At 37.7% G+C, this 23646-nt stretch overlaps 2 protein-coding genes and 1 non-coding gene across 3 annotated transcripts; all 3 read left to right on the top strand.

Moving 5' to 3' along the window:
* The first annotated feature begins 285 nt into the window (after positions 1-285).
* On the top strand, positions 286-23142 carry LOC137401145 (conserved oligomeric Golgi complex subunit 2-like). Its single transcript, XM_068087520.1, has 16 exons — positions 286-450; positions 1625-1786; positions 2870-2935; positions 4412-4492; positions 12926-13008; positions 13297-13417; positions 13650-13772; positions 13960-14132; positions 14773-14896; positions 15308-15447; positions 15790-16018; positions 17444-17635; positions 18332-18550; positions 18672-18808; positions 20746-20911; positions 23005-23142. Exons 1-16 carry the CDS (start codon positions 373-375, stop codon positions 23107-23109), a joined length of 2199 nt encoding a protein of 732 aa, XP_067943621.1. The 5' UTR covers positions 286-372; the 3' UTR covers positions 23110-23142.
* On the top strand, positions 8682-12609 carry LOC137399584 (stabilizer of axonemal microtubules 1-like). Its single transcript, XM_068085765.1, has 7 exons — positions 8682-8802; positions 8909-9556; positions 10562-10835; positions 11081-11219; positions 11403-11524; positions 11644-11767; positions 12394-12609. The coding sequence occupies exons 1-7, from the start codon at positions 8682-8684 to the stop codon at positions 12595-12597; spliced, it is 1632 nt and encodes a 543-aa protein (XP_067941866.1). The 3' UTR covers positions 12598-12609.
* LOC137401274 (U4 spliceosomal RNA) lies at positions 14591-14731 on the top strand. Its single transcript, XR_010979318.1, has one exon. It is a non-coding gene; the product is annotated as a U4 spliceosomal RNA (small nuclear RNA).
* Positions 23143-23646: the final 504 nt, after the last annotated feature.

Here is a 23646-nt window from a genome sequence, read left to right as displayed (position 1 = left end):
TGTTTGAAACATCTAATATTTTTGCAACCGATATATTCTCGCAGTTTCTGGCGTTTTTAATTTAGTTTATCGGTTTCCTATGACCAGACAGCGGCATTCGGGTTTCTAACACCAAAAAGTTTACGTTCTGAAAATTCATTGGATAGTATGATAGTGGCAAATCTACAAAATAACAATCTTGCTATGGGAGCGCTCCACACCTCGTACAGAACTTCGTTGCACGTTTTGATTATGCGGTTACGTTTAGCGAGCACAGTACACTTTTTTCGTCAATTTTGTGAGTTGGCTAAAATTTGTATCAAATATCCACAGAAAACCTTTGTAATGATGTGAGCACCTCACATCGGCATAATTGACACCCAAAACGCTGTCATGAGTTTTGACGCTGGTTCTAATGTTTTGCCACCGGCTCCTACAAAACTATGCTTTAATAAAGATGAGTTTATCAAGGTAAACAATGTTGTGGGCGTATTCTGAACACCGCAGTCTGATTCCGTCACATTTTATTAGCACAGATGAGTGTTGCTTTTGATATATACATGCTGCTGGTTGTGCCTAAATTTAGCGTAATTGTCGACACACACAGATTCTTCAAAGTAGAAATTTCTGAATTAATTGCTTAACAGTGCTTGAAGTCAAAGTTTTTAGTCTCATTCAAGTCGAGATGCCTTAGTTCCAAACCCTTAATTAACTTGATTGGGTGCAAACTTTTGATCACTAGTTTTAAAATTTAAAACGTTTTAATCTAGCAATGAGTAGGTTGATTAGATCAAACAGCATACATAACTATACATTTATCAGTTTTTGCCTACTCATGTTAGGCCACAATGGTCTTTTTGTGTCTATATCAGCACTCAACTAAAGAGTTAGTTAAAAAATTTACTCTTTAGTTGAATGTTAGTCGCTAAACCTGTAGCTGGTTTATCATAAAAACCTTGAGCTAAAATTGCTTCCAAGTAACTGGTACAGATGATTATGAAGTTTTACCTTTTGGTTCAATATATTGCACTTACTTATGAGGGTTGCCCAAATCCTAACCCAGACTCAAATCAAAAATTTTTGAATCAGCAAAAATAGAATAGTTCTAAAATAATTCACTTCTTTAGTAGCTGTCACACCAGCTGATGCTTTATCCTCGAATCTTACAAAACTTTGTTATAACGAAAATGTTTGCAAATAAAGAAGTTTCTATTTCATAGCTGAGATTACCTGTAAGACCATAGATGTTTTGATCTTTCTATAAAAAATTTCATCAAAAATATTATCATCCTTGGCCGATTTTTTAGTTCATCAGCTTTTCCTCAATTTTCACTTTCTAAGCATATATACAAAAACAAAGATTTTGCATTAACTTTTTTAATGTTTTCTAAGTGTATATTAGCTTGCATCTATTGCACAATTAGTAGTTCAGTGTTTCACTAGCATTTACGCCTTCTGCTGAAGCATTTATGTTTAACAAACAGCAAAAAGGTAGTGAGAGTACACCATTATTTATGCAATATTTTGAGGTGAATTGGTTGTGATTTACATGTTCTAGTTTCACACTTTCTATCTTAGCAATGACTATCACCATATATAGGGAACCTAGTTGCGCCTGCTGAACCTATATGAATGGCTGTTGCAGGTGGATTACGACATTGACAAGTTTTTAGCCGATGCTCGCCGTCACTCAAGCTTGGAGATACTGAGGGAAGACCTGAGTGTGTATATGAAAATATTACAGAGTGCCTTGGTCGAGCTCATCAACAGAGACTATGCTGATTTTGTCAATCTCTCGTCCAATCTGGTGAATAGCTATTATAGTCTTCATACTGGTACTCTATGACATATCTATCACTCTATCATCACTCTATCATATCTGAGGGTCTTTCAACTGCTTCACACTGAAAAACAAACAAGATTTTTCCCATCATTGAATTCTTTTGTGGAAAGTTGACCCAGTGGGCATTACATTTTTTATATGAATAGCAGCTTGGATATTATGACAGTTAAAAATTTAGCAAACCAAAATATAACCCTAAATTATTTAACAGAAATAAATGAATGCGTAACCTTCACAGGGAGTGAAATATCATAGGAATTATCTGGTTGAACTCCTGCTGTAGCCACCAAAGAAATGTTTTACAATCTAACAAAAACATATTTTATTTTTCACATAACCACTATACAATTTTTATGGTGTTACAATTTGATATTAATTTTAGATTGCACATACTAAATACAAAATTAAAGATTTAAAAAAAGTAAATTATGTAAACTGTTTGTTTGCGTTTATGAAAATAATTGAAAACAACATTGACAGACAATTTCAAGATTAACTCATTTAGTTGGTTTTAGTGTCGATGTATTGTTGATACAACTCATGATTTTTAATCAAAACGTTAACTTATTGAAGTTTGTTTTTGTAAGATTCAGAGCAGCCTGGAGGAAAACAGAAATTTTTTAGAGTTCACTAACTGTGGCAATCAAACTCTCTTTTAGTTGTTTGTTGTTTTTGTATAACTTACCTTTTGTGTAGTTTTATGTTATATTATGTGATGTATTTTTTAAACTGTTCACAATCATCTGCCATACTTTGCGATCGAGTGTGTGAGCCGAATTAGACGGCTTACAGAGTATTATTATGAGAAAATTTGCTTCAACATACAATGTATTACCGTACAAGCAGATCTTGTAATGTACTAACTTTATACGCTGAGGTTTGATCGTAGGCATCAAGCTACATTAGTGTTCATATCATAGGGAGTTGAGTACATACCTTGAAAAGTTCACAGTTGTTACTTTAGAATTGACAACACGATAGCGGAGTTTATGCTGATTTATTTGTGTTCATCTTTAGCTTCTTTATAGCAACTCATATTTATTTCAGGTTGGAATGGATAAGATAATAAGCAACATCAAAGATCCGCTCAACACATTTAAGGGGCAGGTCGAGGTGAGCCATTACAGTGTCTACTGGTTTGGCTTTAGTAGGAATCTTTCTACTCGTAGATGCGACTAAGTGAGAGCTTTAGGTATTCTTGTGTGCTGGGGTAGCCCTCAGTCCCTCCACTATATTAGGCTACTTTTCAGGCCACCTCACTATACAGTAGATGTTCCTGCGATGGAAGTAATCTGTTCCTAGAATGTTTCTGTTACAGGGATTTTACGTTGCGCGAACAGTAGAATACATATAAGTTGTCTAATCTACTGTATATATAATTCACAGTGTTTGTCTGTTGTCTGTCATTCGTCTGTCCTGTTATAATGATAAAGTTATAGCAATGAAAAGTCACCTTCATACTGGATTTAAACACACGACATTCAAATCGCAAGTCTACTAATAAGTGCGTAACCGCAAGTCTAAGCTCTCATCGTCCTTACTATATACTGTATATACTTTTCACGATTGCACGCGCTGAATGTGCACTTTTTATCATTAAGTAATACAGTGCGCCATCGGGTTACTATGCCCCTGTTATAAGATTTTTGTTGCTTTTTGATGTGGAACTCGATTTTTTTTGGTCCTTGCCATAGAGGGGGGGGGGGGGGTGAACATTTTTTCCGACACTTTCCTACCATACGATATCAACGAAAGTTTGTCTCAAAATTAAAATTTGCCAGTCAGTGTGCTGATTATGTTGAAATAATGAAAATGCCGATATGCTATTTGCCGAAATCCCTATCACGACACTTGCAAGAGATACGATGCTCGCTCTCTATCTCAGTTCAGCATTGTTCCTTATAAGTTATAGTGAAACAAACCCGAAAGCAGATCGATGATAAATTTTAGCCGATGACAAAGGTGAAGTTTAGTAAAATATATAATAAAATTTAACCTGACTAGTTCTACTGTACCGGGTAATACATGTATGCCCAATACGCTCGATCAGCTGCATTCTATTCTGTAGCTGCCGTGATGTAATGAGGTATGGGAATTAATGGTTCGGGACAATCCTGTTGTTCACTTGTAGTGGACTAGCGGTGTAATGGTCACCACGTATATATGAGTTATACTCTCCTGATGAGTTATACTCATCAGGAGAGTACAACTCCTCACAAGTTCTCTTGGACACGGATTTGGACCTAGTGATCTTTCACTAAAAACAACAGTTTTGGTCGACGGATTAAAATGCTGATTAGTCACACAAACTGCCTTAGAAATAGCCCTCAGTTACTCATGCCTCACGTACAAGTTAAGTTGTCTTTATGGGTCTGATCAGTTACAGTATGGCAGTAAATAGGAATAAGTAAATTTATATAAAAATAGTATATACCCTCCTCCTTACATATTTACTTGTCACAAGTATTAAGAAAAGAAATCTTACGTACATTTTATTTGGCTACCAACACAATAGTGGAGTTTGTAATCATACCGATGGCAGCCACAGCGTGTTTACATGCCCAGCTCAGCTCACTATCTCTATTGCAGGAGCTGAGGGGCCTCCTAGATGACTCCATGCAGAAGATTCAGCTGAAGCTGGCCCAGCGAGCAGCTGTCAGGGAGAAAAAGGTGAGCAGCTGTTTTATGAACCATTTCTGATGGTTCAGTTAAACACTAGAGTGTATCTCTATCTACCACTCTGTATGGTCAGTTGAACACTAGTGTGTATCTCTATCTACCACTCTCTATGGTCAGTTGAACACTAGATTGTCTCTCTATCTACCACTCTGTATGGTCAGTTAAACACTAGAGTGTATCCCTATCTACCACTCTGTGTGGTCAGTTAAACACTAGAGTGTCTCTCTATCTACCACTCTGTGTGGTCAGTTAAACACTAGTGTCTCTCTATCTACCACTCTGTGTGGCCAGTTAAACACTAGAGTGTCTCTCTATCTACCACTCTGTATGGTCAGTTGAACACTAGAGTGTCTCTCTATCTACCACTCTGTGTGGCCAGTTAAACACTAGAGTGTCTCTCTATCTACCACTCTGTATGGTCAGTTAAACACTAGTGTGTATCTCTATCTACCACTCTGTATGGTCAGTTAAACACTAGATTGTCTCTCTATCTACCACTCTGTATGGTCAGTTAAACACTAGAGTGTATCTCTATCTACCACTCTGTATGGTCAGTTAAACACTAGAGTGTCTCTCTATCTACCACTCTGTGTGGTCAGTTAAACACTAGAGTGTATCTCTATCTACCACTCTGTATGGTTAGTTAAACACTAGAGGGTATCTTTATCTACCACTCTGTGTGGTCAGTTAAACACTAGAGTGAATCTCTATCTACCACTCAGTATGGTCAGTTAAACACTAGTGTGTAACTCTATCTACCACTCTGTATGGTTCAGTTAAACACTAGAGTGTCTCTCTATCTATCACTCTGTGTGGTCAGTTAAACACTAGAGTGTATCTCTATCTACCACTCTGTGTGGTCAGTTAAATACTAGAGTGTATCTCTATCTACCACTCTGTGTGGTCAGTTAAACACTAGAGTGTCTCTCTATCTATTACTCTGTATGGCCAGTTAAACACTAGAGTGTCTCTCTATCTACCACTCTGTATGCTCAGTTAAACACTAGAGTGTATCTCTATCTACCACTCTGTGTGGTCAGTTAAATACTAGAGTGTATCTCTATCTACCACTCTGTGTGGTCAGTTAAACACTAGAGTGTATCTCTATCTACCGCTCGGTGTGGTCAGTTAAACACTAGAGTGTCTCTCTATCTACCACTCTGTATGGTTAGTTAAACACTAGAGGGTATCTCTATCTATTACTCTGTGTGGTCAGTTAAACACTAGAGTGTATCTCTATCTACCATTCTGTGTGGTCAGTTAAACACTAGTGTGTATCTCTATCTACCACTCTGTATGGTTAGTTAAACACTAGAGTGTCTCTCTATTCACCACTCTGTATGGTTAGTTAAACACTAGAGGGTATCTCTATCTACCACTCTGTGTGGTCAGTTAAACACTAGAGTGTATCTCTATCTATCATTCTGTGTGGTCAATTGAACACTAGAGTGTATCTTTATATGCGTTTATGTATGGTCTTTGTATACCACTTAGTTTGGACATTCTAGTACTACAGTGTATTTTTATATATCACTCTATTTGGACAGTCAAACACTGAGATGGTTTAATTCATGCCAATTTATTTTTACCAAATGTCATCTTCTATTGCATTGAGCATGTAGAGTAACCTTCTTTTAGGATTATCTTGTCATATGGTGAGAACTAAGTCTAATACTGGTTTATAAGCTTCTGCATAGTTCCGCATACATAAGTGGAACATGTTGAATGTGATTTGTCTTTTTGATGGAAAGCTCTTCTACAACTGCTATTTAGCTGCAATAGACTGAACACAGTACACCTGCGGATAAGAAGATTATGATCTAATATCATGATGACTAATAGCTTCTCAAACAGTTTAATCATAGTCACCTATGACCTTTGTTCTACCTTGACCTGCTGACATTTGGTTATTATCCTGTGGCCAACAAGGTGGCTCGAATTTTCTTCTTAATGATCAGATGCTTTTCGAATACTAATCAAAGTAGTTGTAAGAGCTATTAATAAATTATCTTGGAGACCGGATAATAAATTTCCCTTTCGCTTAGAAGAGCATTTCTTGTTGCAAAACTGTTCGATTTTGTTATTTCATATAAAAGGCAGTTTTTCTTTGTTTACATTTTGCAATCGTTTGTTTTCTCAACGTTAGCCTTAAACTCAACTGATTTGTCAGTTAGGCACACACGCTTAAGTGTAGATCCCAGGTTACACAAAGATTATTGCGTATTACAACCCAGTCACGTTTTGTAAACCCGAATGCTTACAATGAGCACTTATTTTTAGATATTTGTGAGTGTTGGTTATTGTAACTGCAGTACTCTAGGTCTATGTAGCGATGGGCATCGGCAGCTGCTCCAAATAGTAGATATTATTATGCAGAATTCTTGGCTCGACACGCTGCCACACACATATACATAACTGCAAGTGAAGTTCTCAGCAGTTATTGCTGAGCTATCATGCATATTTGTGTAGATCATCATAATTGTGTAGACAACTTCTGTTATTCATGTGAGGTGTGCCATGTAAAATTTTACCTATTACCTGAGATATGGTGTTTGAAGCAGCCGTAACAACAGTAATAGATTCAAATGTGCTAACATCGCAACCACCTCTAAGGAATGGCTGATTACAGCGCCGCAAATTACGCTGGATTCGTTGGTTTTCTCTGATAAGTATCTCTCTAACTGTTATATTAGTGTGTAAATGTTTGTATTATAATCTTATGATACTGTGACAAACAACACGGATTATTTAGGGTGTTGGCAGGATGATAAGTTCCATTCTGACTGGCATGAAGGCCTTGCGTCTAGTTTATAATAAGTACATAAGTGCAATGTTGTCCGCCTTTATTTGGAAGCTGTGGTCAGATTTGTGCATGACCAAATTTATTCGACATCAATTTTGCATCCCAGTTCAAATCACACTAAATCATGTTGTCAAGTCAGGCAAATCCAAAACCCCAATTCAACAAGTCGCTATAACGGGAAACTCAAATGAGTTAAATGTTTGATCTGGTTTCAATTCTAGCTACAATTGATTTGGATTCAATTGTAGCCAAGAATAATGGTTTGAGTAGGGATCAACTGTATTCCTCAAATCTTCCTAGAGTAGCCCACTGTTCATGGCGATTATCCTTCAGTCAGCTTATACCAGGGTTGACACTTACACCAGGGTTGGCACTTACACCAGGGTTGGCACTTACACCAGGGTTGGCACTTACACCAGGGTTGACACTTACATTAGGGTTGGCACTTACACCAAGGTTGGCACTTACACCAGGGTTGGCACTTACACCAGGGTTGGCACTTACACCAGGGTTGGCGCTTTGAACTAGTCCAAAAAACTAGCTCGGGATGTAACTATGTTGATAACAGTTGTCAGCTCTCTGCAAATCAACCTATCCTGAAGTTATCAGTCTTACTTCATTTTTGAATACACAATTAGATTGGAAGTAAGACCAGTTGTTAACATACAGTAGTTGTTCTCTATACACCCGCTTATAGTTTCAATGTAAACCTTTTTTCCATAGAATGTTTTTAAAACTTTGTATATAAAATATATATATTGCAGTTATAGATCTGTAGTTGATACGCCAATTTGCTAGTTATACTGTATTTACTGCTGCCAACCATGTCTGTGTCGAGTCAGCGCTCTGTTTATAGAATGAATTGCATAAGCTTGGTTCGATGCATTACTATCAAGAGAGTTTTAAATAGCTCAGTGGAGTGAATGCACTGCGTATACTATGTTGAAACCACCTTTTAATACCAGTTTCAATGGTGCATTCAGTTTTAAATTCCACTTAATGATCGCGATAAATGGACTTGATTAGAATTAAATAGTTTTAAGCGAGACAATCAGAAAACACACAGAGGCCTATTGAAGCAGCCATAATGTCCAGCCGCTATCCAACAATGCTCGCTTTCCTTTCCTATCTGTGCCATAACATTTATAGCCAGTGAATGCTTTGTAAACTGGATAGAGAGTGCTACAATTATAATCTGTAGGTCATGCCTATTAGGGTGGCGTAACCAGGGGCGACACTCGCTACGTAGGAACTCAGCACGTAGGAAATCAACCTTAGTAACCGCCTGCCAGCCACAGGATGCAACTCCTTCAATCCAATTTAACTTAGCAAACACTTTAATCTTTACTTTCGTTTTTATAATCATACTTTTGTAACATGGCGCCCGCGGCGCCAGAGAATTTTGTGGCAGTGGGTACACCACCCGTAACCGGCGGTCCACGAACCTCCGTGCCTCGTACTGGCGGAGCTAGGACGGGCGGATCTCGTACAGCTGGAGGTAAGAAGTTTAATCTAAATATATCCCTAAAGCTTCTTCAAATGCTTTGCTGCTTAACCTTAGTTAACTGGTTGAATGGAGATGCCTTACTGTGCGAATGTTTCAGGTACTCTTATAAAGACACCATGGAGGGCGCAGCAGCATTTAGAGATGCAAGCGCTGATGGCCTCTTTGCCCGCTAACCTCACCTGTATATGTGAGATATGCGATTGCGGACACTGCGTACACCACCATACATGTAAAAAAGCTTCGGGCAAACCTAAGACGGGTTCCAAAGATCCATTTCCAAACACACACACTCACGACATGTTTCAAGCGGTATTCCAGCCACCGAGATCTAGTAAAAAGCCGCCGCCTACACCTCGTGAAACTGATATCCCTCCAATGGAGTTTGCGACAAACCAAAGAGATGATTTCGTGCCTCGTCCTATAGAGATGAGAAAACCGGTGTCACCTCCTAAACCTAACTATGAGAGACCGACGGCGGCTCTTGATGGAGTCTCGTATTACATGCAAGAATATCCGGCGAAAAAACTATCAACACCGTCCAAGGTGATTAGCTTGAAACAAGGGGATATGATCAAGACAAGATCTGATGCTAAGTTCTTTAGTGACACAACTAATTCAGAACACTACAAACAATGGCGGCCAGTGACCAATAAGCCTGCCGAGGAGCCTCCATGTTTTACTGGCAAAATTTTATATCCTAATAGAGAGAAGCTTCCTCTCAGCACAACTCAGCAAGCTTTTCCAGGTATGGATCCTAGTTACTTCTATGTTTAATATGTGTCCTTGTTACCTTTATGTATAATATGTGTCCTTGTTACCTCTAAGTCTAATATGTGTCCTAGTTACTTCTATGTTTAATATGTGTCCTTGTTACCTCTATGTGTAATATGTGTCCTGGTTACCTCTAAGTCTAATATGTGTCCTAGTTACTTCTATGTTTAATATGTGTCCTTGTTACCTCTATGTGTAATATGTGTCCTGGTTGCCTCTATGTCTAATATTGTCCTGGTTACCTCTGTCTAATATGTGTCCTTGTTATCTCTAAGTCTAATATGTGTTCTTGTTATCTCTATGTCTAATATGTGTCCTGGTTACCTCTATGTTCAACATGTTTCCTTGTTACCTCTAAGTCTAATATGTGTCCTGGTTACCTCTATGTTCAATATGTGTCTTGGTTACCTCTATGTCTAATATGTGTCCTTGTTATCTCTAAGTCTAATATGTTTCCTTGTTACCTTTATGTCTAATATGTGTCCTGGTTACTTCTATGTCTAATATTGTCCTGGTTACCTCTATGTCTGATATCTGTCCTTGTTACCTCTATGTCTAGTATGTACATATCGTATGTTGCATATATCTAATCATTCAACCTATGTAGTGTTGTATGTTCAGCATTAGCCTATCTTAGACTAAGTGTTAAACATAGTCTAAGATACTTATAAAATTAAAATTAATTACAATATAATATATATATTATAATTGGTTTTAATTATATTTATTTCTAATGCTTATCGTACAGCTTTCTATGGATTCAGTAGTTAGATGTTATATGTTAGATGTAGATATTAGATGTGTATTTGATATAACAAAATATAATTGCTCAGCTAGATACCTTTCCGTAATAGCATCCTTTGAAAAAAAACTAGTGCAACGTTATCGTGACAACAAAAGCAAAAATACAAACACCTGCTGATAGGGTATTCTTTGATTGTCTATTTGATTGCTTGAGTACGTACAACTTGACTTGTAGGAGTGTATGCACCCAAGCCTCAACAGGTGAAGGCAGCGCCTGACAACCTTCACATTGGTGGGGAAGCTGAATTCACGACGAGCTCTGGAGAAGTTTACAAAGGCATTTTTGGCAATAGGGCTGAAAAATTTGTACCCATGCCTCGACCTTTGATTAAAAAGGGACCGTTAATGGCCGAAACCCAACACATGTTTGACTATCCAAAGAAAACGATAAGTCGTGTGAAGCCTGTTGATCCAGCACAGCCGACGATAGATTTAAAATTCAACAACAGGTAAGCAAGTGTGCGAGCAACTTCTCAGACTAGTATCGGCTCTTGTTCATTTGTTACTTATTTCATCACTAAAGATATACGTACATTTTTTCAAAGTTCGTTGTTCAGTTGGACTCAAGATCACTTCTTTCTAATACTGTATATTCATCTCCGGTAATATAATCATTGAGAACTGAAGCTAAAGTAGGCCGTCGAACCCTCTTCAGGTTTTGCTGTAATAGTAATGAACTTTTTTGTATTTGTAGCCAAAACTTTGATACGGAGCAGAGGGTAATCTACCAAGGTCATGATGCCGTCAAACATCCTGTTCCAAAGTCATTCAAAAAAGTGCCAGTCGCTTATGAACGACCTTCAGTGCCTCTAGAAGGACTGACTGTGACACATGTAAGTAGTAGTTGCCTTCTCCATGTACCTACAAGAAGCTATAATATCGTAACTACATTACATAAAACTTGTTCTTCATCAGTAGCTAGTTTGTATCCTTTTTGGATCTCTCGTGAGGAAGACATTACACGACTTAGTATTGTATCTGCTTTCAACATGAGAACCTAAGTTTCTCTGTTTCAGGCTGTATACACTCCAAAGAACTTAGACGATGCATATATGCCTCTTAGACAGGCTCCAGCCGGAAACTTTCTACGTGATCTGCCCAAGTTTGATGACAGGACAGCCAACAAAGATCATTTCAAGTAAATTCACCATCGTCATAACTTATATTTACCATTTCAGCTGGTTTATATAACACCTGACCTTATGGTCAGTGTGACTGCACTAAATGCTTGTCAGCTGCAATCAATTGCTATTCTAGAAACTGGGGACCCCAGAAGCCTGTGAGATTGTCACACGCAGACTTTGCGGAAAGCTACCACCCTCCAGCAGGAAAATTTGAAGGATTTACGACTACTAAGGCAACATTCTCTACACCTTTGCAGGTACGAGTTATAACACCCAATCAGAGTTGTTGATACCGAGTGTTAGAAATTCTCTTATAAACTGCCTTATCAAGAGTACTGGATGTTGTTGGGAATGTTTATTCGCTAGGATGGTGGTATCTAAGGATGTGGGTCTGTCGTATGTTTAGCGGTCTCTCTTTCGTGTTTGTTTTGAACTTCCTTACTATTGATTGGAGGTGCTAATCTAGATTTCCACCCTCTCACACAATAGGCAAGTTAAGTGGCCAGGTGCAGTTGTCATTCGTACGAGCGCTCGACTCGCTTCTCACATTTCGAGTGTTATAACTTATCGATTGTCAAATTACTGAGACCTTTACACCGCTATATGAATTATTAGACGGCTTCTCTGCCAGTGTCCAAGTCATAAAATACTCTCTCTTTTACCACTGTATGAACTATTAGACGTCTCGGCCAATGACAGCCTGAGCACCCTTAGTAGTGTGTCATATTAGACGTCTCCTGTTTCATTACTATTCAAACTAACACAGATTTAAAAGTTTAATTAAAGTTGTGTCTGAATCTGAGGCTGTTATAAGAGATTTGGCTGAATGCTGTCAGATATTGGCCCATGATGTACAATTGCTCATGCATGCTGTCTTTGATAGACCGGGATACCAAAGAGCTTCAAACCAGAGCCAAAGGCGGTGGCTGCGGAAGGAGATTTTGACTTCACGACTGTCAACAACTCGACGTACAGAGGCCAGCCAATCAAACCGTGCAGGGCCAAATTGTGGATCATGCAGCAGAAGCTCAAAGAGAACTTTGAACGATCTCGTCATAACACTCCCCTAGTGAAGACCGCAGCATGAACGCAACTTCTATTACTGGAGCAATGAAAAATACATTTTGATAAAGAGATTTGCATTAAAATATTTTTATTACTCTTATATATTTGTAATGTTTCTTTGTATATTTATATTGAATAAAAGGAGCTTGAGTGTGGTTTCCTGTCGTATTTATCACTCAGAGATATGGTCTGGGATTTACTAGCTGCCTTCATCCACTTTTCCATGCTCTCCAACAATAGAATCACTACACGTGGTAACTTGCTAACAGATGTGCGCCTTTGCTTAACCTTTCCCATCAGTAGGCCACCCTTTAGTTGGGAGTTACCTTTACCTGGTACATTTTTGACAGACTACCCTGCAGCACTTGGAAGGAATTCTCACTTGCATAGAGACTATGGAGAGCATTTTAGACATGTCAAGGCTGTCTAGAAGGTTGGTATCAGCTCTCTGCCTCTATACGTTTACATTGGGAAGACAATTCCTTGTTGTTTTTGTCCATGTCTGATTATTGGTAATGAGCATCTAAAGGCTGACTTGTATTGATAAATTGTTTAGGAATCTGTTGGCAACCTGTCACATGATTACCATGACTTCTGTATTCAGTGCTGCTGTATAATATACACGCTCCGCCAAAAGGTTACACCGAGTACGATTCGTTGTACCAAGCAATAGTTGTCTACTCTATACAGGAATAGTGGCAGTAACTATCTGATGTTGTAGTGGAGAGCAGGCGACCAGTCTTGAGTCACATCTTGTTGAGAGAATCTCTACAGAGTTTAACCAGCTGCAGTTTTATGTAACGAAATGTAAAGGACTGCCGCTGGTCGACTCAGTGAAACCTGTGAGTCAATTTGTTTTCCACATCAACGATTTATACTTTCTCATTATTGCTCTACTAATTTTGTGAAAAGAATCTGGAAAACTATATTTATGTAATCTTGCCATCATAACATCAAATTGTTCGAGTTTTGCCCTTCTCGATGTTGAGTGTTCCATTGCGATATATTACGTGAGATTTAATGTTAGTGTTTTTTCTGAAGATGTACAGATTGTGGAATTGTTTGCTATAATAGAGAATAAACAGAATAACACAAGTGCTGCAGCAGAATCTCGAAGGAATGTTCACTGATGGGCTGATGACGTCTAATGAAGAAATGCTCACCCGCTGCCTCAGGACCTATATCACAATAGACAAGGTAGGAGAGTAGGAGAATAACCGGGTTGCTTCAAGGCTTTTAACTTGACCTTTTGTTAATTGATTGATTACAACTTACTCAGTGTTTTCAATGTTGATGAATTAAAAAAAAGTTCATTGCAATGTTTCATACAGTAGGAAAGCATTCAATCTGCTGTAATGTTTAATTTACTGTCTAATCTTGACAGGTGTCAGATGCAGAGGCCTTGTTTAGGAGGGTTGAAGTAGAGCCTTTCATGACTGAATATATAAGTGAAGCTTATATGAAACAAAAGGGTGGCTCATTCGCGATGTATGCTAAAATATTAGAGTTTCAACAACAAAGGTGTTCTTTGTTACTATCCGTAACTAGAGCCAAAAGGTAAAAGATCAATTGATAAACAAAAAGCTTCATAACGAATGATTATATCGTTAATAACTGAATATATCAGTACTTTTATATACTATATTAGATATAATATATCTACATGTATAATATATATACCTGTATATATATTATACATGTATATATATGCTTCTGTATATATATTATACTCTATACAGGTACCGATTATAATTACCAGTGCCAAATAGCTTAAGCTTATCAAAATTTGGATTTATCTCCCTTACTATTTTTTTTTAGTTCAGCACACCATCTAACTTTTTGCATACAATTTTGTGTTTGTAAATTTATTGATAAAATAATTAGGCACGATTATTATAGTTGTCATGCATTTTAAAATTATCACTAAACCGTTCGTGAAAGTAATTATCGTTATTGCACACTCGTTTATGCTGCATTTAAAAATAATATATCCACGTAACCACTGTCTAAGCGTTATCTTTGCGCAGCGGCAGTACCATAGCCAGTGACGTTTATCGGAGGCGTGGTTATTGCTAGTTGAAAACTTATACCAATACCCTGCACTGACGACGTGAAATACCGTCGGCACGTGCAATTTATGGAGGCTCCCACGGGAGCTGAACTCAATTCAACAACATATTTTACAATGCTATCTTAGTGGTCAGGAACCTCTCAAAGGCTATGACTTTATGGTGAACTCTGTGTGGCCCGAGGTTGTCGATCAATTGGAACATCAAGCTGCTTCTGTTTTTGCTCCGGGAAACCCTGATAAATTCTATAAGGTAAAACATATGAAGGTAGTTTTTATATTTCACATAAGTGTTTAATCAGTTGATTTATTGATCAATGTTTTTAAGACTACAGAATGCTGTGCCTGTTAAATTAAGTCTTATCAAAGCAGGGCCTCATTTTTCTTGCAGGTTTTTAAAACCTCTTGGTTTCGTTTGACAAGCATATTATATCAAGCATGGACTACTTTTTGTTTTTTAACTGATGGTTTTGTTAAAAATTTGTTGCCAATTATAAAATTTCCTGACCTCTTCACAAAGAATTGGTCTTTTTTGCATTGATGATTCAGCAACTATTTACAATAAATAAAACTTGAAGATCAAATGTTATCTGCTGAATGGATACAGTGAACTAGTATACCAGGAAACTGAAGCTGTTTCATACAATATTTGTGCATCTTGCAGGAGTACCTAGATGGAATGGAATTTCTCACATCATTCGAGCTGCAATGTGAGACATTACAGAGCGCTAATAGACTCAGGTCCCATCCAGCTTATCAGAGGTTTATCACTAAGTGGAGCCTCCCCGTCTACTTTCAGATCAGGTAACATAGACGCTCCTCACTTCTGTTTTATTGTTCCTGCGCTGCGTATTGTAACCATTAGTACATGGTAAGTCCTAGATAGGCGGGCAAGGCTGTAGCCACAGATTTATAGTTTTGTATAGATGTTAAAGAATATAGTGTGACATCGGTATGAGGCCCATCATGTAATGTAGCTGAATTGTGCAGATGTCTGCGTGTACGATGTCGATTTAAATGAATATATGATAGAGTATAGTTACTCGTGATGTATACCCAGCATGCTTCAAAGGAACAGTTTATACAATAGTTTGTTACTGATACTCACTGTCTTACTCACTGGTGAGCTATTGTTCTGTTTTGAAGACTGCAGGAGATAGCGGGCGGTGTGGAAAAGTGCTATGCAAGCCCTTGGAGTAGCTGCAGTGACAAGTCCGATTATAGACTAGTCTTGGTATCTACAACTTATTCTAGTATACAAGCATGTTGGAAGAAGGGGGTATACCTTTATGCCCTCACACACCGTTTCTGGAAACTCACGCTTCAGATATTGGCAAGGCTAATCACCTTTTTGACATCAATAAACAATGGAGAGGTAAGAAGCCTGTACAGGAGACTTTCATGAAACGACTGTGCATGAACTGTATTGGAGAAATAACTCCTCATTTTTGTTGTGTATGGATGCATAGCAGACGCTACTGTTACATAAATCGCACTTAACGTAAAAAATTTATGTGACGTCTTTATTTCGTGTTATGTCAAAAATTGCAAGTTCTCAAATTCGATTTGAATAATGAGAGACCTATAGCTAGCTCTCAAAATATTTCTCTTGCTGCACTTGAGAGAGAAAACGACACATAAGGGTATCCCTATTATACAGACTCGTAGTCTAACGTGCTGTGAGAGAGCGTCAGGTGTATCGATTAAGTAAAAAGAATATGTAGCTGCAAAACTATTCAGAAATATCCAAAGTCAGCCGATTGGTGCAGGGATTAAAGTGTCAGTCTACTAATCTGAATGTCATGAGTTGGAGTCTCATTCAAATCAATCTTTTATCCTAGCCTCTAACTCTAGCTTTAGTAAAACAGACATACAGGTACAGCTGTTATTATAGTCAATATATTTTTGTTTTACTTTGTTTTAGGCTTATACAATATTTTTATTTTTTCCGTCTAGCGTATACTTTGCTGTCTAGTAAAAATCGATTTAAATTAATATTGAAGGTGTGCGCTTCCCTTAACGTAAAATTACCGTAATCATGAACACTAAACCAAAGTGGAAGTGATAAAAAAGAGAGAAAGGTTGTTGATACAAACCAATAATACCAATTACTGTACGGTGTACAGTCCTTGTACAACAAGTTAGTTTTAGTAGCTTCCTATTTAAAGGTCCAAATGGGTGAGTTTGGGTTTATTTTGAAATGGATTAAGCAATTTACACAATTTATTTTTGTATTACATAAAATCACTAATTACGTAATTGCTCTTGGAACGAATTATTTAAGTTGTGAGAACACCTACTGTACATATATTTATATTTAGCTGCTTGAAACTTGTATTGGGAGAATAACTCCTAATTGTTCCTGTGCGCGGTGTATACATAAATTTATGTTCAACTGATTTAAACTCTAATCTGATTGTTGATGACTAAGGCTTAAGTAAGATCAATGAAGGAAGTTGACCATTGCGTGTACGGCAGACAAAGTTGTTTATCTGGTTGCATGTCTGCATGTCTGGTGTTTCGTATACACTGATAGTCATCAGGTTACATTGGCTTCTACATGTTGTCTGAATTAGTCTTTGTTGTATAATTAAACTTCCCCATTCATAGAAGGGCGTATCTCTCTTCTCATTGCTTATTTAGTACCAGTATACTAATCTCATCAACTTCTCACAACTAGTGTGGCCTCCGATGATAGTGTAGCCTGGGCTCCATTGACAACAGTCTTAGAGTATCATTTGGAGCAAATTGTGCTATCATTGTATAAGACGGATTGCTTGACGTTGAATATTCGTTTTAGGTGGAAATAGAGTACGTAGTCGAAAGGGCGGCAATGCCTAGACCGAGTTCCAGAGTCGACATAATAAAATCTGACGGAAGAGGCAGTCCGTCGTCTCGCTCTGAGTCACCGGTGGTAACTACAGAAACTAGGAAACCCAACAGTGATGAGCTGGTCTTACTCATTGCAGATGGATATAAACTCATGAGTCAGGTAGCTTCTGCTTTGCTTTCTCTAGGATACGGCGAGTTGTGGGTCGAGTGTCATGAACCACAATTTAGTGAAAAATTTAGCAATGTTTGTATCCATAGAAAATTTTATTGCAATTTTATTTCCAATAAATTTAAACTGCTGAGGGGGTTTATCAGATGTACTTTATATCTTGTCTGTAGATCTGTCAGCTGATTTGTCAGCTGATTTGTCAGCTGATCTGTCTGCTGACCTATGACAGCTGAGCGCATGTTTCTATACATTTGAGTGCTTTAGTCAGTGCGCATGTTTTTTAAATTTTCAGTAGTGTGCTGGCAGTCCCATGCGCCATGAGAGAGTGTCACGTGTAATAACCATGTGCATAATTATTCTTTGCTATTAGTTGAGTGGCACAGATAGTAGTGTGCTTGGCTGGGAAGCTGAAAATCTGGGTTTGATTCCCCGGCTGTGCCAATTTCTTTTTCTAACTCTCTTAGCGTGGCTATGGGCATACGGACAAAGCTCTAATGGTAAAGAGTGCATGTTTTTACATTGGTGTGAAGCCCAGGTGATTATAAGGCTAGTTAGCATTTACTCCTATAGCTTGACTGCTTCTTGGTTTGTCTAATTGTCATCCTAGTTATGGTGTTGATTAGCCTGCCAGGCCCTACATTCACCTATTCTCACTTGTCTCACAGTGTCTAATACAATTATATGCAGGTTTCTAAAACGCTCACTACCGAGATCATTCCAGCCATAGGAGCTGATGAGATCCAGCAGTCTCTTCTCAAGGTCAGCTTAGAGGAGAGCTTTAATGGGATCAAAGGTCAGCTTGAAGTTGTAGAAGGGCTTGTATCGGAAGAGATGGTTGTTAGTATATCTGGCCTCATGAAGCAAGTATCTGACATTCCCAGATTATACAGGAGAACTAATAAAGAGGTCAGCAATAATCTTAGGAGCTCACTGGTTTGGTTGAGTAATAACCGGTTGTCTTTGGGTATGATAACGTTCTATCAGGGATCATAGCATTGATTGGTAGCCTATGTTTTGTCTGCTGCAGGTACCTACCAAGGCCTCTGGTTACATTCAACAAGCCATACAGCTGCTGGAAGGCTTCAGGGAGAAGAATAAGGCGTCACTACCAGAGAAAGTTTTACAGGATATATTCACGTCTGCCATCTCTAGTGTCATAAAACAGTAAGTATCGGCGCGTGCAAATGTACCACTTTATTTTAATCCTTGCGGTGCCATTCCTGCACTTCTCCTCAAACATTTACATAATCCTAGTGCCATTTTTGCAAATTTGCAGTGGCTCAGAATCTATTAAAATTAATGACTGGTGAATGAACATAATATGTTTTCACAATATCTACAAACCTGATATAGTAACAGTAGAAATATATTTAGATTGTCTATGAAACAGATTTAGTCAATTAAATACAAGTATTTAATCGTAAAAATAAATTGATAATGGCAAAACGCATTTCATTGCGATGTTGCAAACGGTTTCTAAATAATTATCAAGACTTTTAAAACTTCGTGATAACTCCCTTGACCCGAGTTTCATCACGCTATGAACCTTTGTACATATATAAAATGTTAAAAGGAAATGCTATGTTTATAAGTACAGCGGAACCTCGGTTCTCGGATGCTTCGGTTTTCGGACAACTTGGTTTTTGATCAAAAAATTTGAGATTTTTCGTCTCGGATCTTGACCATAAATTCGGCTTTCGACCTAACCAGTGCATGCCCATTAGAATTAAGCGTTTGGAACAGGTCTGAAAACAGCATGTTTATACGTTTAACGACGTTGTTACGAGCCACTTTCGGAAAATTCTCAAAAAAGGGAGAAGTTTTGCGTCATTATTTTTTTACAAAAAGGAGCCATCTGGGAGGATGTTGCCTCTACCGAAGAGATTTTCTAGGGACACAACTCCTCCAGTCGAGTTACCTGAAATTGTTTTGGAGGAGAATTCTTCTTCAAAGATGTGAAGTAAACAGGCCATTACCGTTTATATTTTCTTTTTTACACGATTTTTGATGTAACTATCTGTTGCATTTTTTTGCTGTTTCATTATTAATTTCTGCGATTTTTTGTATTGCATCTAACCTTTAACTCGGTTTTCGACCAACCTTCTGGAACGGATTGTGTTCGAGAACCGATGTTCCACTGTAATTGCTTTTCTCATCAATAGAATAAACGTTTTGCACAAGTAAATGATTCAAAACTTTTTGTTTGCTTTTCGATGCTTTCTGTCTAACGTTGTAATAATGTCTTTTAGTTTAAATTTGAAATTTTTCTTCATTGGAGCCTTCATCGTCACACATTTTTGGAGGTTTCTGCTATCGATAAGTATATATTGAATGATACAAATATATTTGTTAGTCGATCTCACGTTTTTTCATAGCTCCACTTTCGATTTGTTTTATATTCATATTGCGTTATATAACTTTGCAGTAATTTATTTAAACTTTTCCAAACAACTTATATGTTACCTTCTAAAACTTTTAACATCAAAATAAAATGGCTAGCATTTAGGGAATATGAGCTAGAGTCAAAGAGAGAGTAATTCTGTTTCAAAAAGCAAGCTTTTTTATTCTGCTTCATCTGGTTTGCTATGAGGTCTCTCAAGACAGGTGCGATTAGCCATATTATATTGTTGAAGAATTTCTAATGATATATTGCTAATTTGGGCTAGATAGAACAAGTGATGAAAAAACAAGAACGGAAACATGCTGAGTTTTTAAGTGAAAAAAATGTGGCACTAAAGCATTTAGCGCAATGAGTAAAGCGGCAGTCAAAGGGTAAAGGACATTATGGAAGTTATCAGCACTTGCTCTTTGATCTCAAGTAAGACTCAGGCACCTGTCACTAGCATGATTGATGCTATGAGACAGTTCTTTGAGGCTTGATACGAGACCTAAAAGGTATATGGGACCTTCAGTTGTAAACATGAAAGAATGACTCCTGCAAACTACATCGTGCAATATATTGCTTGTCTTGTTTGGTGAAAGTTTGGCTGGACAACGTAGTTTAATTAAATGTGGGGAGATGCTACAAATTCGCTAACCAAGCTTAATTCCCAGCTATATTGTAGCCTGTGCTCCAAACCATTGTGCTCTCATGTTAATAGGTATGAGGAGACAACATCTGATATGCTGCTATCAGTTAAAAAGATGGAGGACAGTCTAAAGAGACTGAAGAGAGGCAAGACATCAACGACGATGGTTGGCAACATGTCTGATGATGATAAGATCAGAACCCAGATATGGCTCGATGTACAGGAGTTCACCAGACAGGTACATACTGTGAATGAATGTTTTATCTTGTTTCTGTGTTGTGGGCATCAAGGTAGGCTCTATTTAAACTCCTGTCTGTTAGGTAAGACTTTTAGCGAAGATTATTTTTCTATTTTTCTGCCATAGGGTGACGGGTTCAGCCATGACTAGATACATATACAGTCATAGCTCGACATACAAGTGTCCTGACATACGAGAAATTTGAGATGCAAGGAGAATTCCGAGCAAATATTTGCCTTCAGATGTGAGACAAATTTGAGATACGAACATACGAAACGGTTCTTGATGCAGCTAGGTAGTCGAGTATGACAGGCAGATAGGTAGTCGAGTATGATAGAGGCTGTCTACAAAAACAGCATCACTCGGTCTTTCTCGTCAGGTCAGTTTAAAGTGTTGAAAATATGGCTAAAAGCGGCGGTAAAAGTGAGTCAAAAGCAGGGCAAAAAACCAAGCCAGAAGAAAAAAGTAAAAAACTGGAAATAGAAACAAAATTAAAATTAGTATAACATAAGATTGAACCATATTTTCAAGCGTGTGCATAGTAAGCTCATTGAAGTTAAATTTCAAGTTCATATTATGTTACGTAGTATTTCAAAAGTGTAACGTACTGAACATGTTGCCATCATGTCTCTCTCTCACTGCCGTTGGAAGCTATCGTCTGTCTTGAAGGTAAGAACCCTGACAGCACCATACAAGTTACATTGTATTGTAGATCATAACCACTGGATAAGTATTTGTTACTTTGTGAGTGTAGCTGGTGAATAAGAACAACTAAAAACCAGTTTTTTCATCATAATATTCTGTTTTAGGTGTTTTTTCATAGAATTCATTAATTTGTATTTAGCTATTGTACTTGCCGAATGCTCGGCGTTGCTTACCTGGTAAGCCAGTAAAGGTAAGCTTACCTTTACTAAAACAATTACGGTGTTTGCGGATGGCTTCACAATCTGTCACTCGTCAACATGTCAATCTGTCAACCGTGCTAGTTATTGACGCCAACAGCTTCAATTGGAATGATTTCAACTGATGTAATTGATATGCTAACAGGCATTGAAAGCTTGGCTATCGTAGTAAATTAAGATTGCTGGTATGCTGACCAGGAGGTTCCGAGATCAAATCATTTGTGATGCTGATTTCTCATTCCTAGTTTTAGTCGCTATAACTGGACAGACGACAAACTTTGATATTTATATATATATAAATATATTTATATATATAAATATATTTATATATAAATAAAAAAAAATTGTTTCCTCACCCCGGATACCCCGTATGGGGGGTAAATTCTGCTCTAACTCGGGTCTCCTACCAGAGACCTGGGAGCTTGAGCACTGAGTAAATATATTTATATATATATATATAGAATAAATTTAGTTGGGATATGAGAGAATTGATATACACGCTCGGGCCTTGAACAGATTTAGCTCGCATGTGAAGGTGTGACTATAGATACATAAGAGATGTCGGTGTAGCTCAAGCGGATTAAACTCTGCTACCTGTCCATATGAGGTAAATAGATGAGTTGCAAATCCTCACATCGTTAGTAAAGGTTTAAGAGGCTTTTACTAGCTGAAGTTTAGGATTCTTTAGAGACTCTGCACTTGTTATGTCACTCTTTACTAGTTTACAGGTGACAAAAGGGAAACAAACTGTAGTTTATGTTGTTGCATTCTGGAAGCTGTAAAAACAAATGACATTCAAAGCAGAATATGGATCAACACTAAAAAATTGTCTTGTAGCTTTTGCCATTTTCTTAGAACATGGCTATCAACACACTGATTAATTTCATGGCTAAATTTAAATTTTGTACTCGTTGTCAGACGTCAACTCCTTGAGGATTTTTTGCAAAACTCTAAAATACTTTGTGTACCCATGTTGATATTTACACCTCAATGCCATCATGCTGAACTTACGTGAAAATGTGGGTTTTTCAAACTTTGTAACTAGTACGGTATATGGAAAAGGGAGCTTACTTAGGATTGGCGCAAGGGTTGTCTGCTCTTGTATGCTTTGCTGCCAACTATAACTGCTACAATAAGAGTGATTAATGTCTTTTTAAATCGAGCTGGTCATTGCCAAACACATTTTTGTAGGTGGAAAGACTAGGCGTGGCTATATCTTCTGTACCTGCTCACAGCAAACTACTCTCTGAAGTGGAGCAAGCCCTGCCCAACTCTCAGTCTAAATCTGCAATGTAACCTTTTCCAATTTTAGAATTTTATTTATTGATATATGAATATTTTAAGCAAATGTAAGGTGACCTTTGACATTCACAGTAGAGATGTATGCAAGTTTGCAATATACTGATAACCGTGTGAAGAGCTGACTAGGAACATACAGCAGCGTATATGAAATAATATGTAAATATGAATAATTCAAAATAACTCTAGCTTTTGTAGGTTCAAGGCACTGAGCATGTTTTTTTTATGTGCCATTATTACAATAACATGCATGAACATATAAAGACATGGAGGTCAATTGAACAGTATGCAAAGCTGAGAAAACTCCAGCTGTTGTAGGATGAAATATTTATGATCAGTTGATTTTCTGAGTGTTACAAATTAGATGTATGTACGACTCAACGTATACAGAGAACTATAAATTTATGTCACATCTTGAACCCACATACCTACAGGGCAGTCCTGATAGCTCGCTAAGACTGCTACACATGCAATAAAACTAGGCTTAGGTATGGTTGTGAAGGAGTCTGTGTGAATGCTCTCTTCAACAGAATA

This window comes from Watersipora subatra, chromosome 7 (assembly GCF_963576615.1).
Source record: "Watersipora subatra chromosome 7, tzWatSuba1.1, whole genome shotgun sequence".
NCBI lineage: Eukaryota > Metazoa > Bryozoa > Gymnolaemata > Cheilostomatida > Watersiporidae > Watersipora > Watersipora subatra.
This window is presented reverse-complemented; position numbering and strand designations above follow the sequence as displayed.

Excerpts from the sequence above, each read along its gene's own strand:
- LOC137401145 (XM_068087520.1), top strand. The coding sequence starts at position 373 with ATGAGTTTTGACGCTGGTTCTAATGTTTTGCCACCGGCTCCTACAAAA. Across the intron at positions 4,493-12,925 it reads CAGCTGTCAGGGAGAAAAAG|ACTACCCTGCAGCACTTGGA; the intron begins GTGAGCAGCTGT and ends CATTTTTGACAG. Across the intron at positions 14,133-14,772 it reads TCCGTAACTAGAGCCAAAAG|TGGTCAGGAACCTCTCAAAG; the intron begins GTAAAAGATCAA and ends ATGCTATCTTAG.
- LOC137399584 (XM_068085765.1), top strand. The coding sequence starts at position 8,682 with ATGGCGCCCGCGGCGCCAGAGAATTTTGTGGCAGTGGGTACACCACCC. Across the intron at positions 8,803-8,908 it reads CGGATCTCGTACAGCTGGAG|GTACTCTTATAAAGACACCA; the intron begins GTAAGAAGTTTA and ends CGAATGTTTCAG. Across the intron at positions 10,836-11,080 it reads GATTTAAAATTCAACAACAG|CCAAAACTTTGATACGGAGC; the intron begins GTAAGCAAGTGT and ends TTGTATTTGTAG.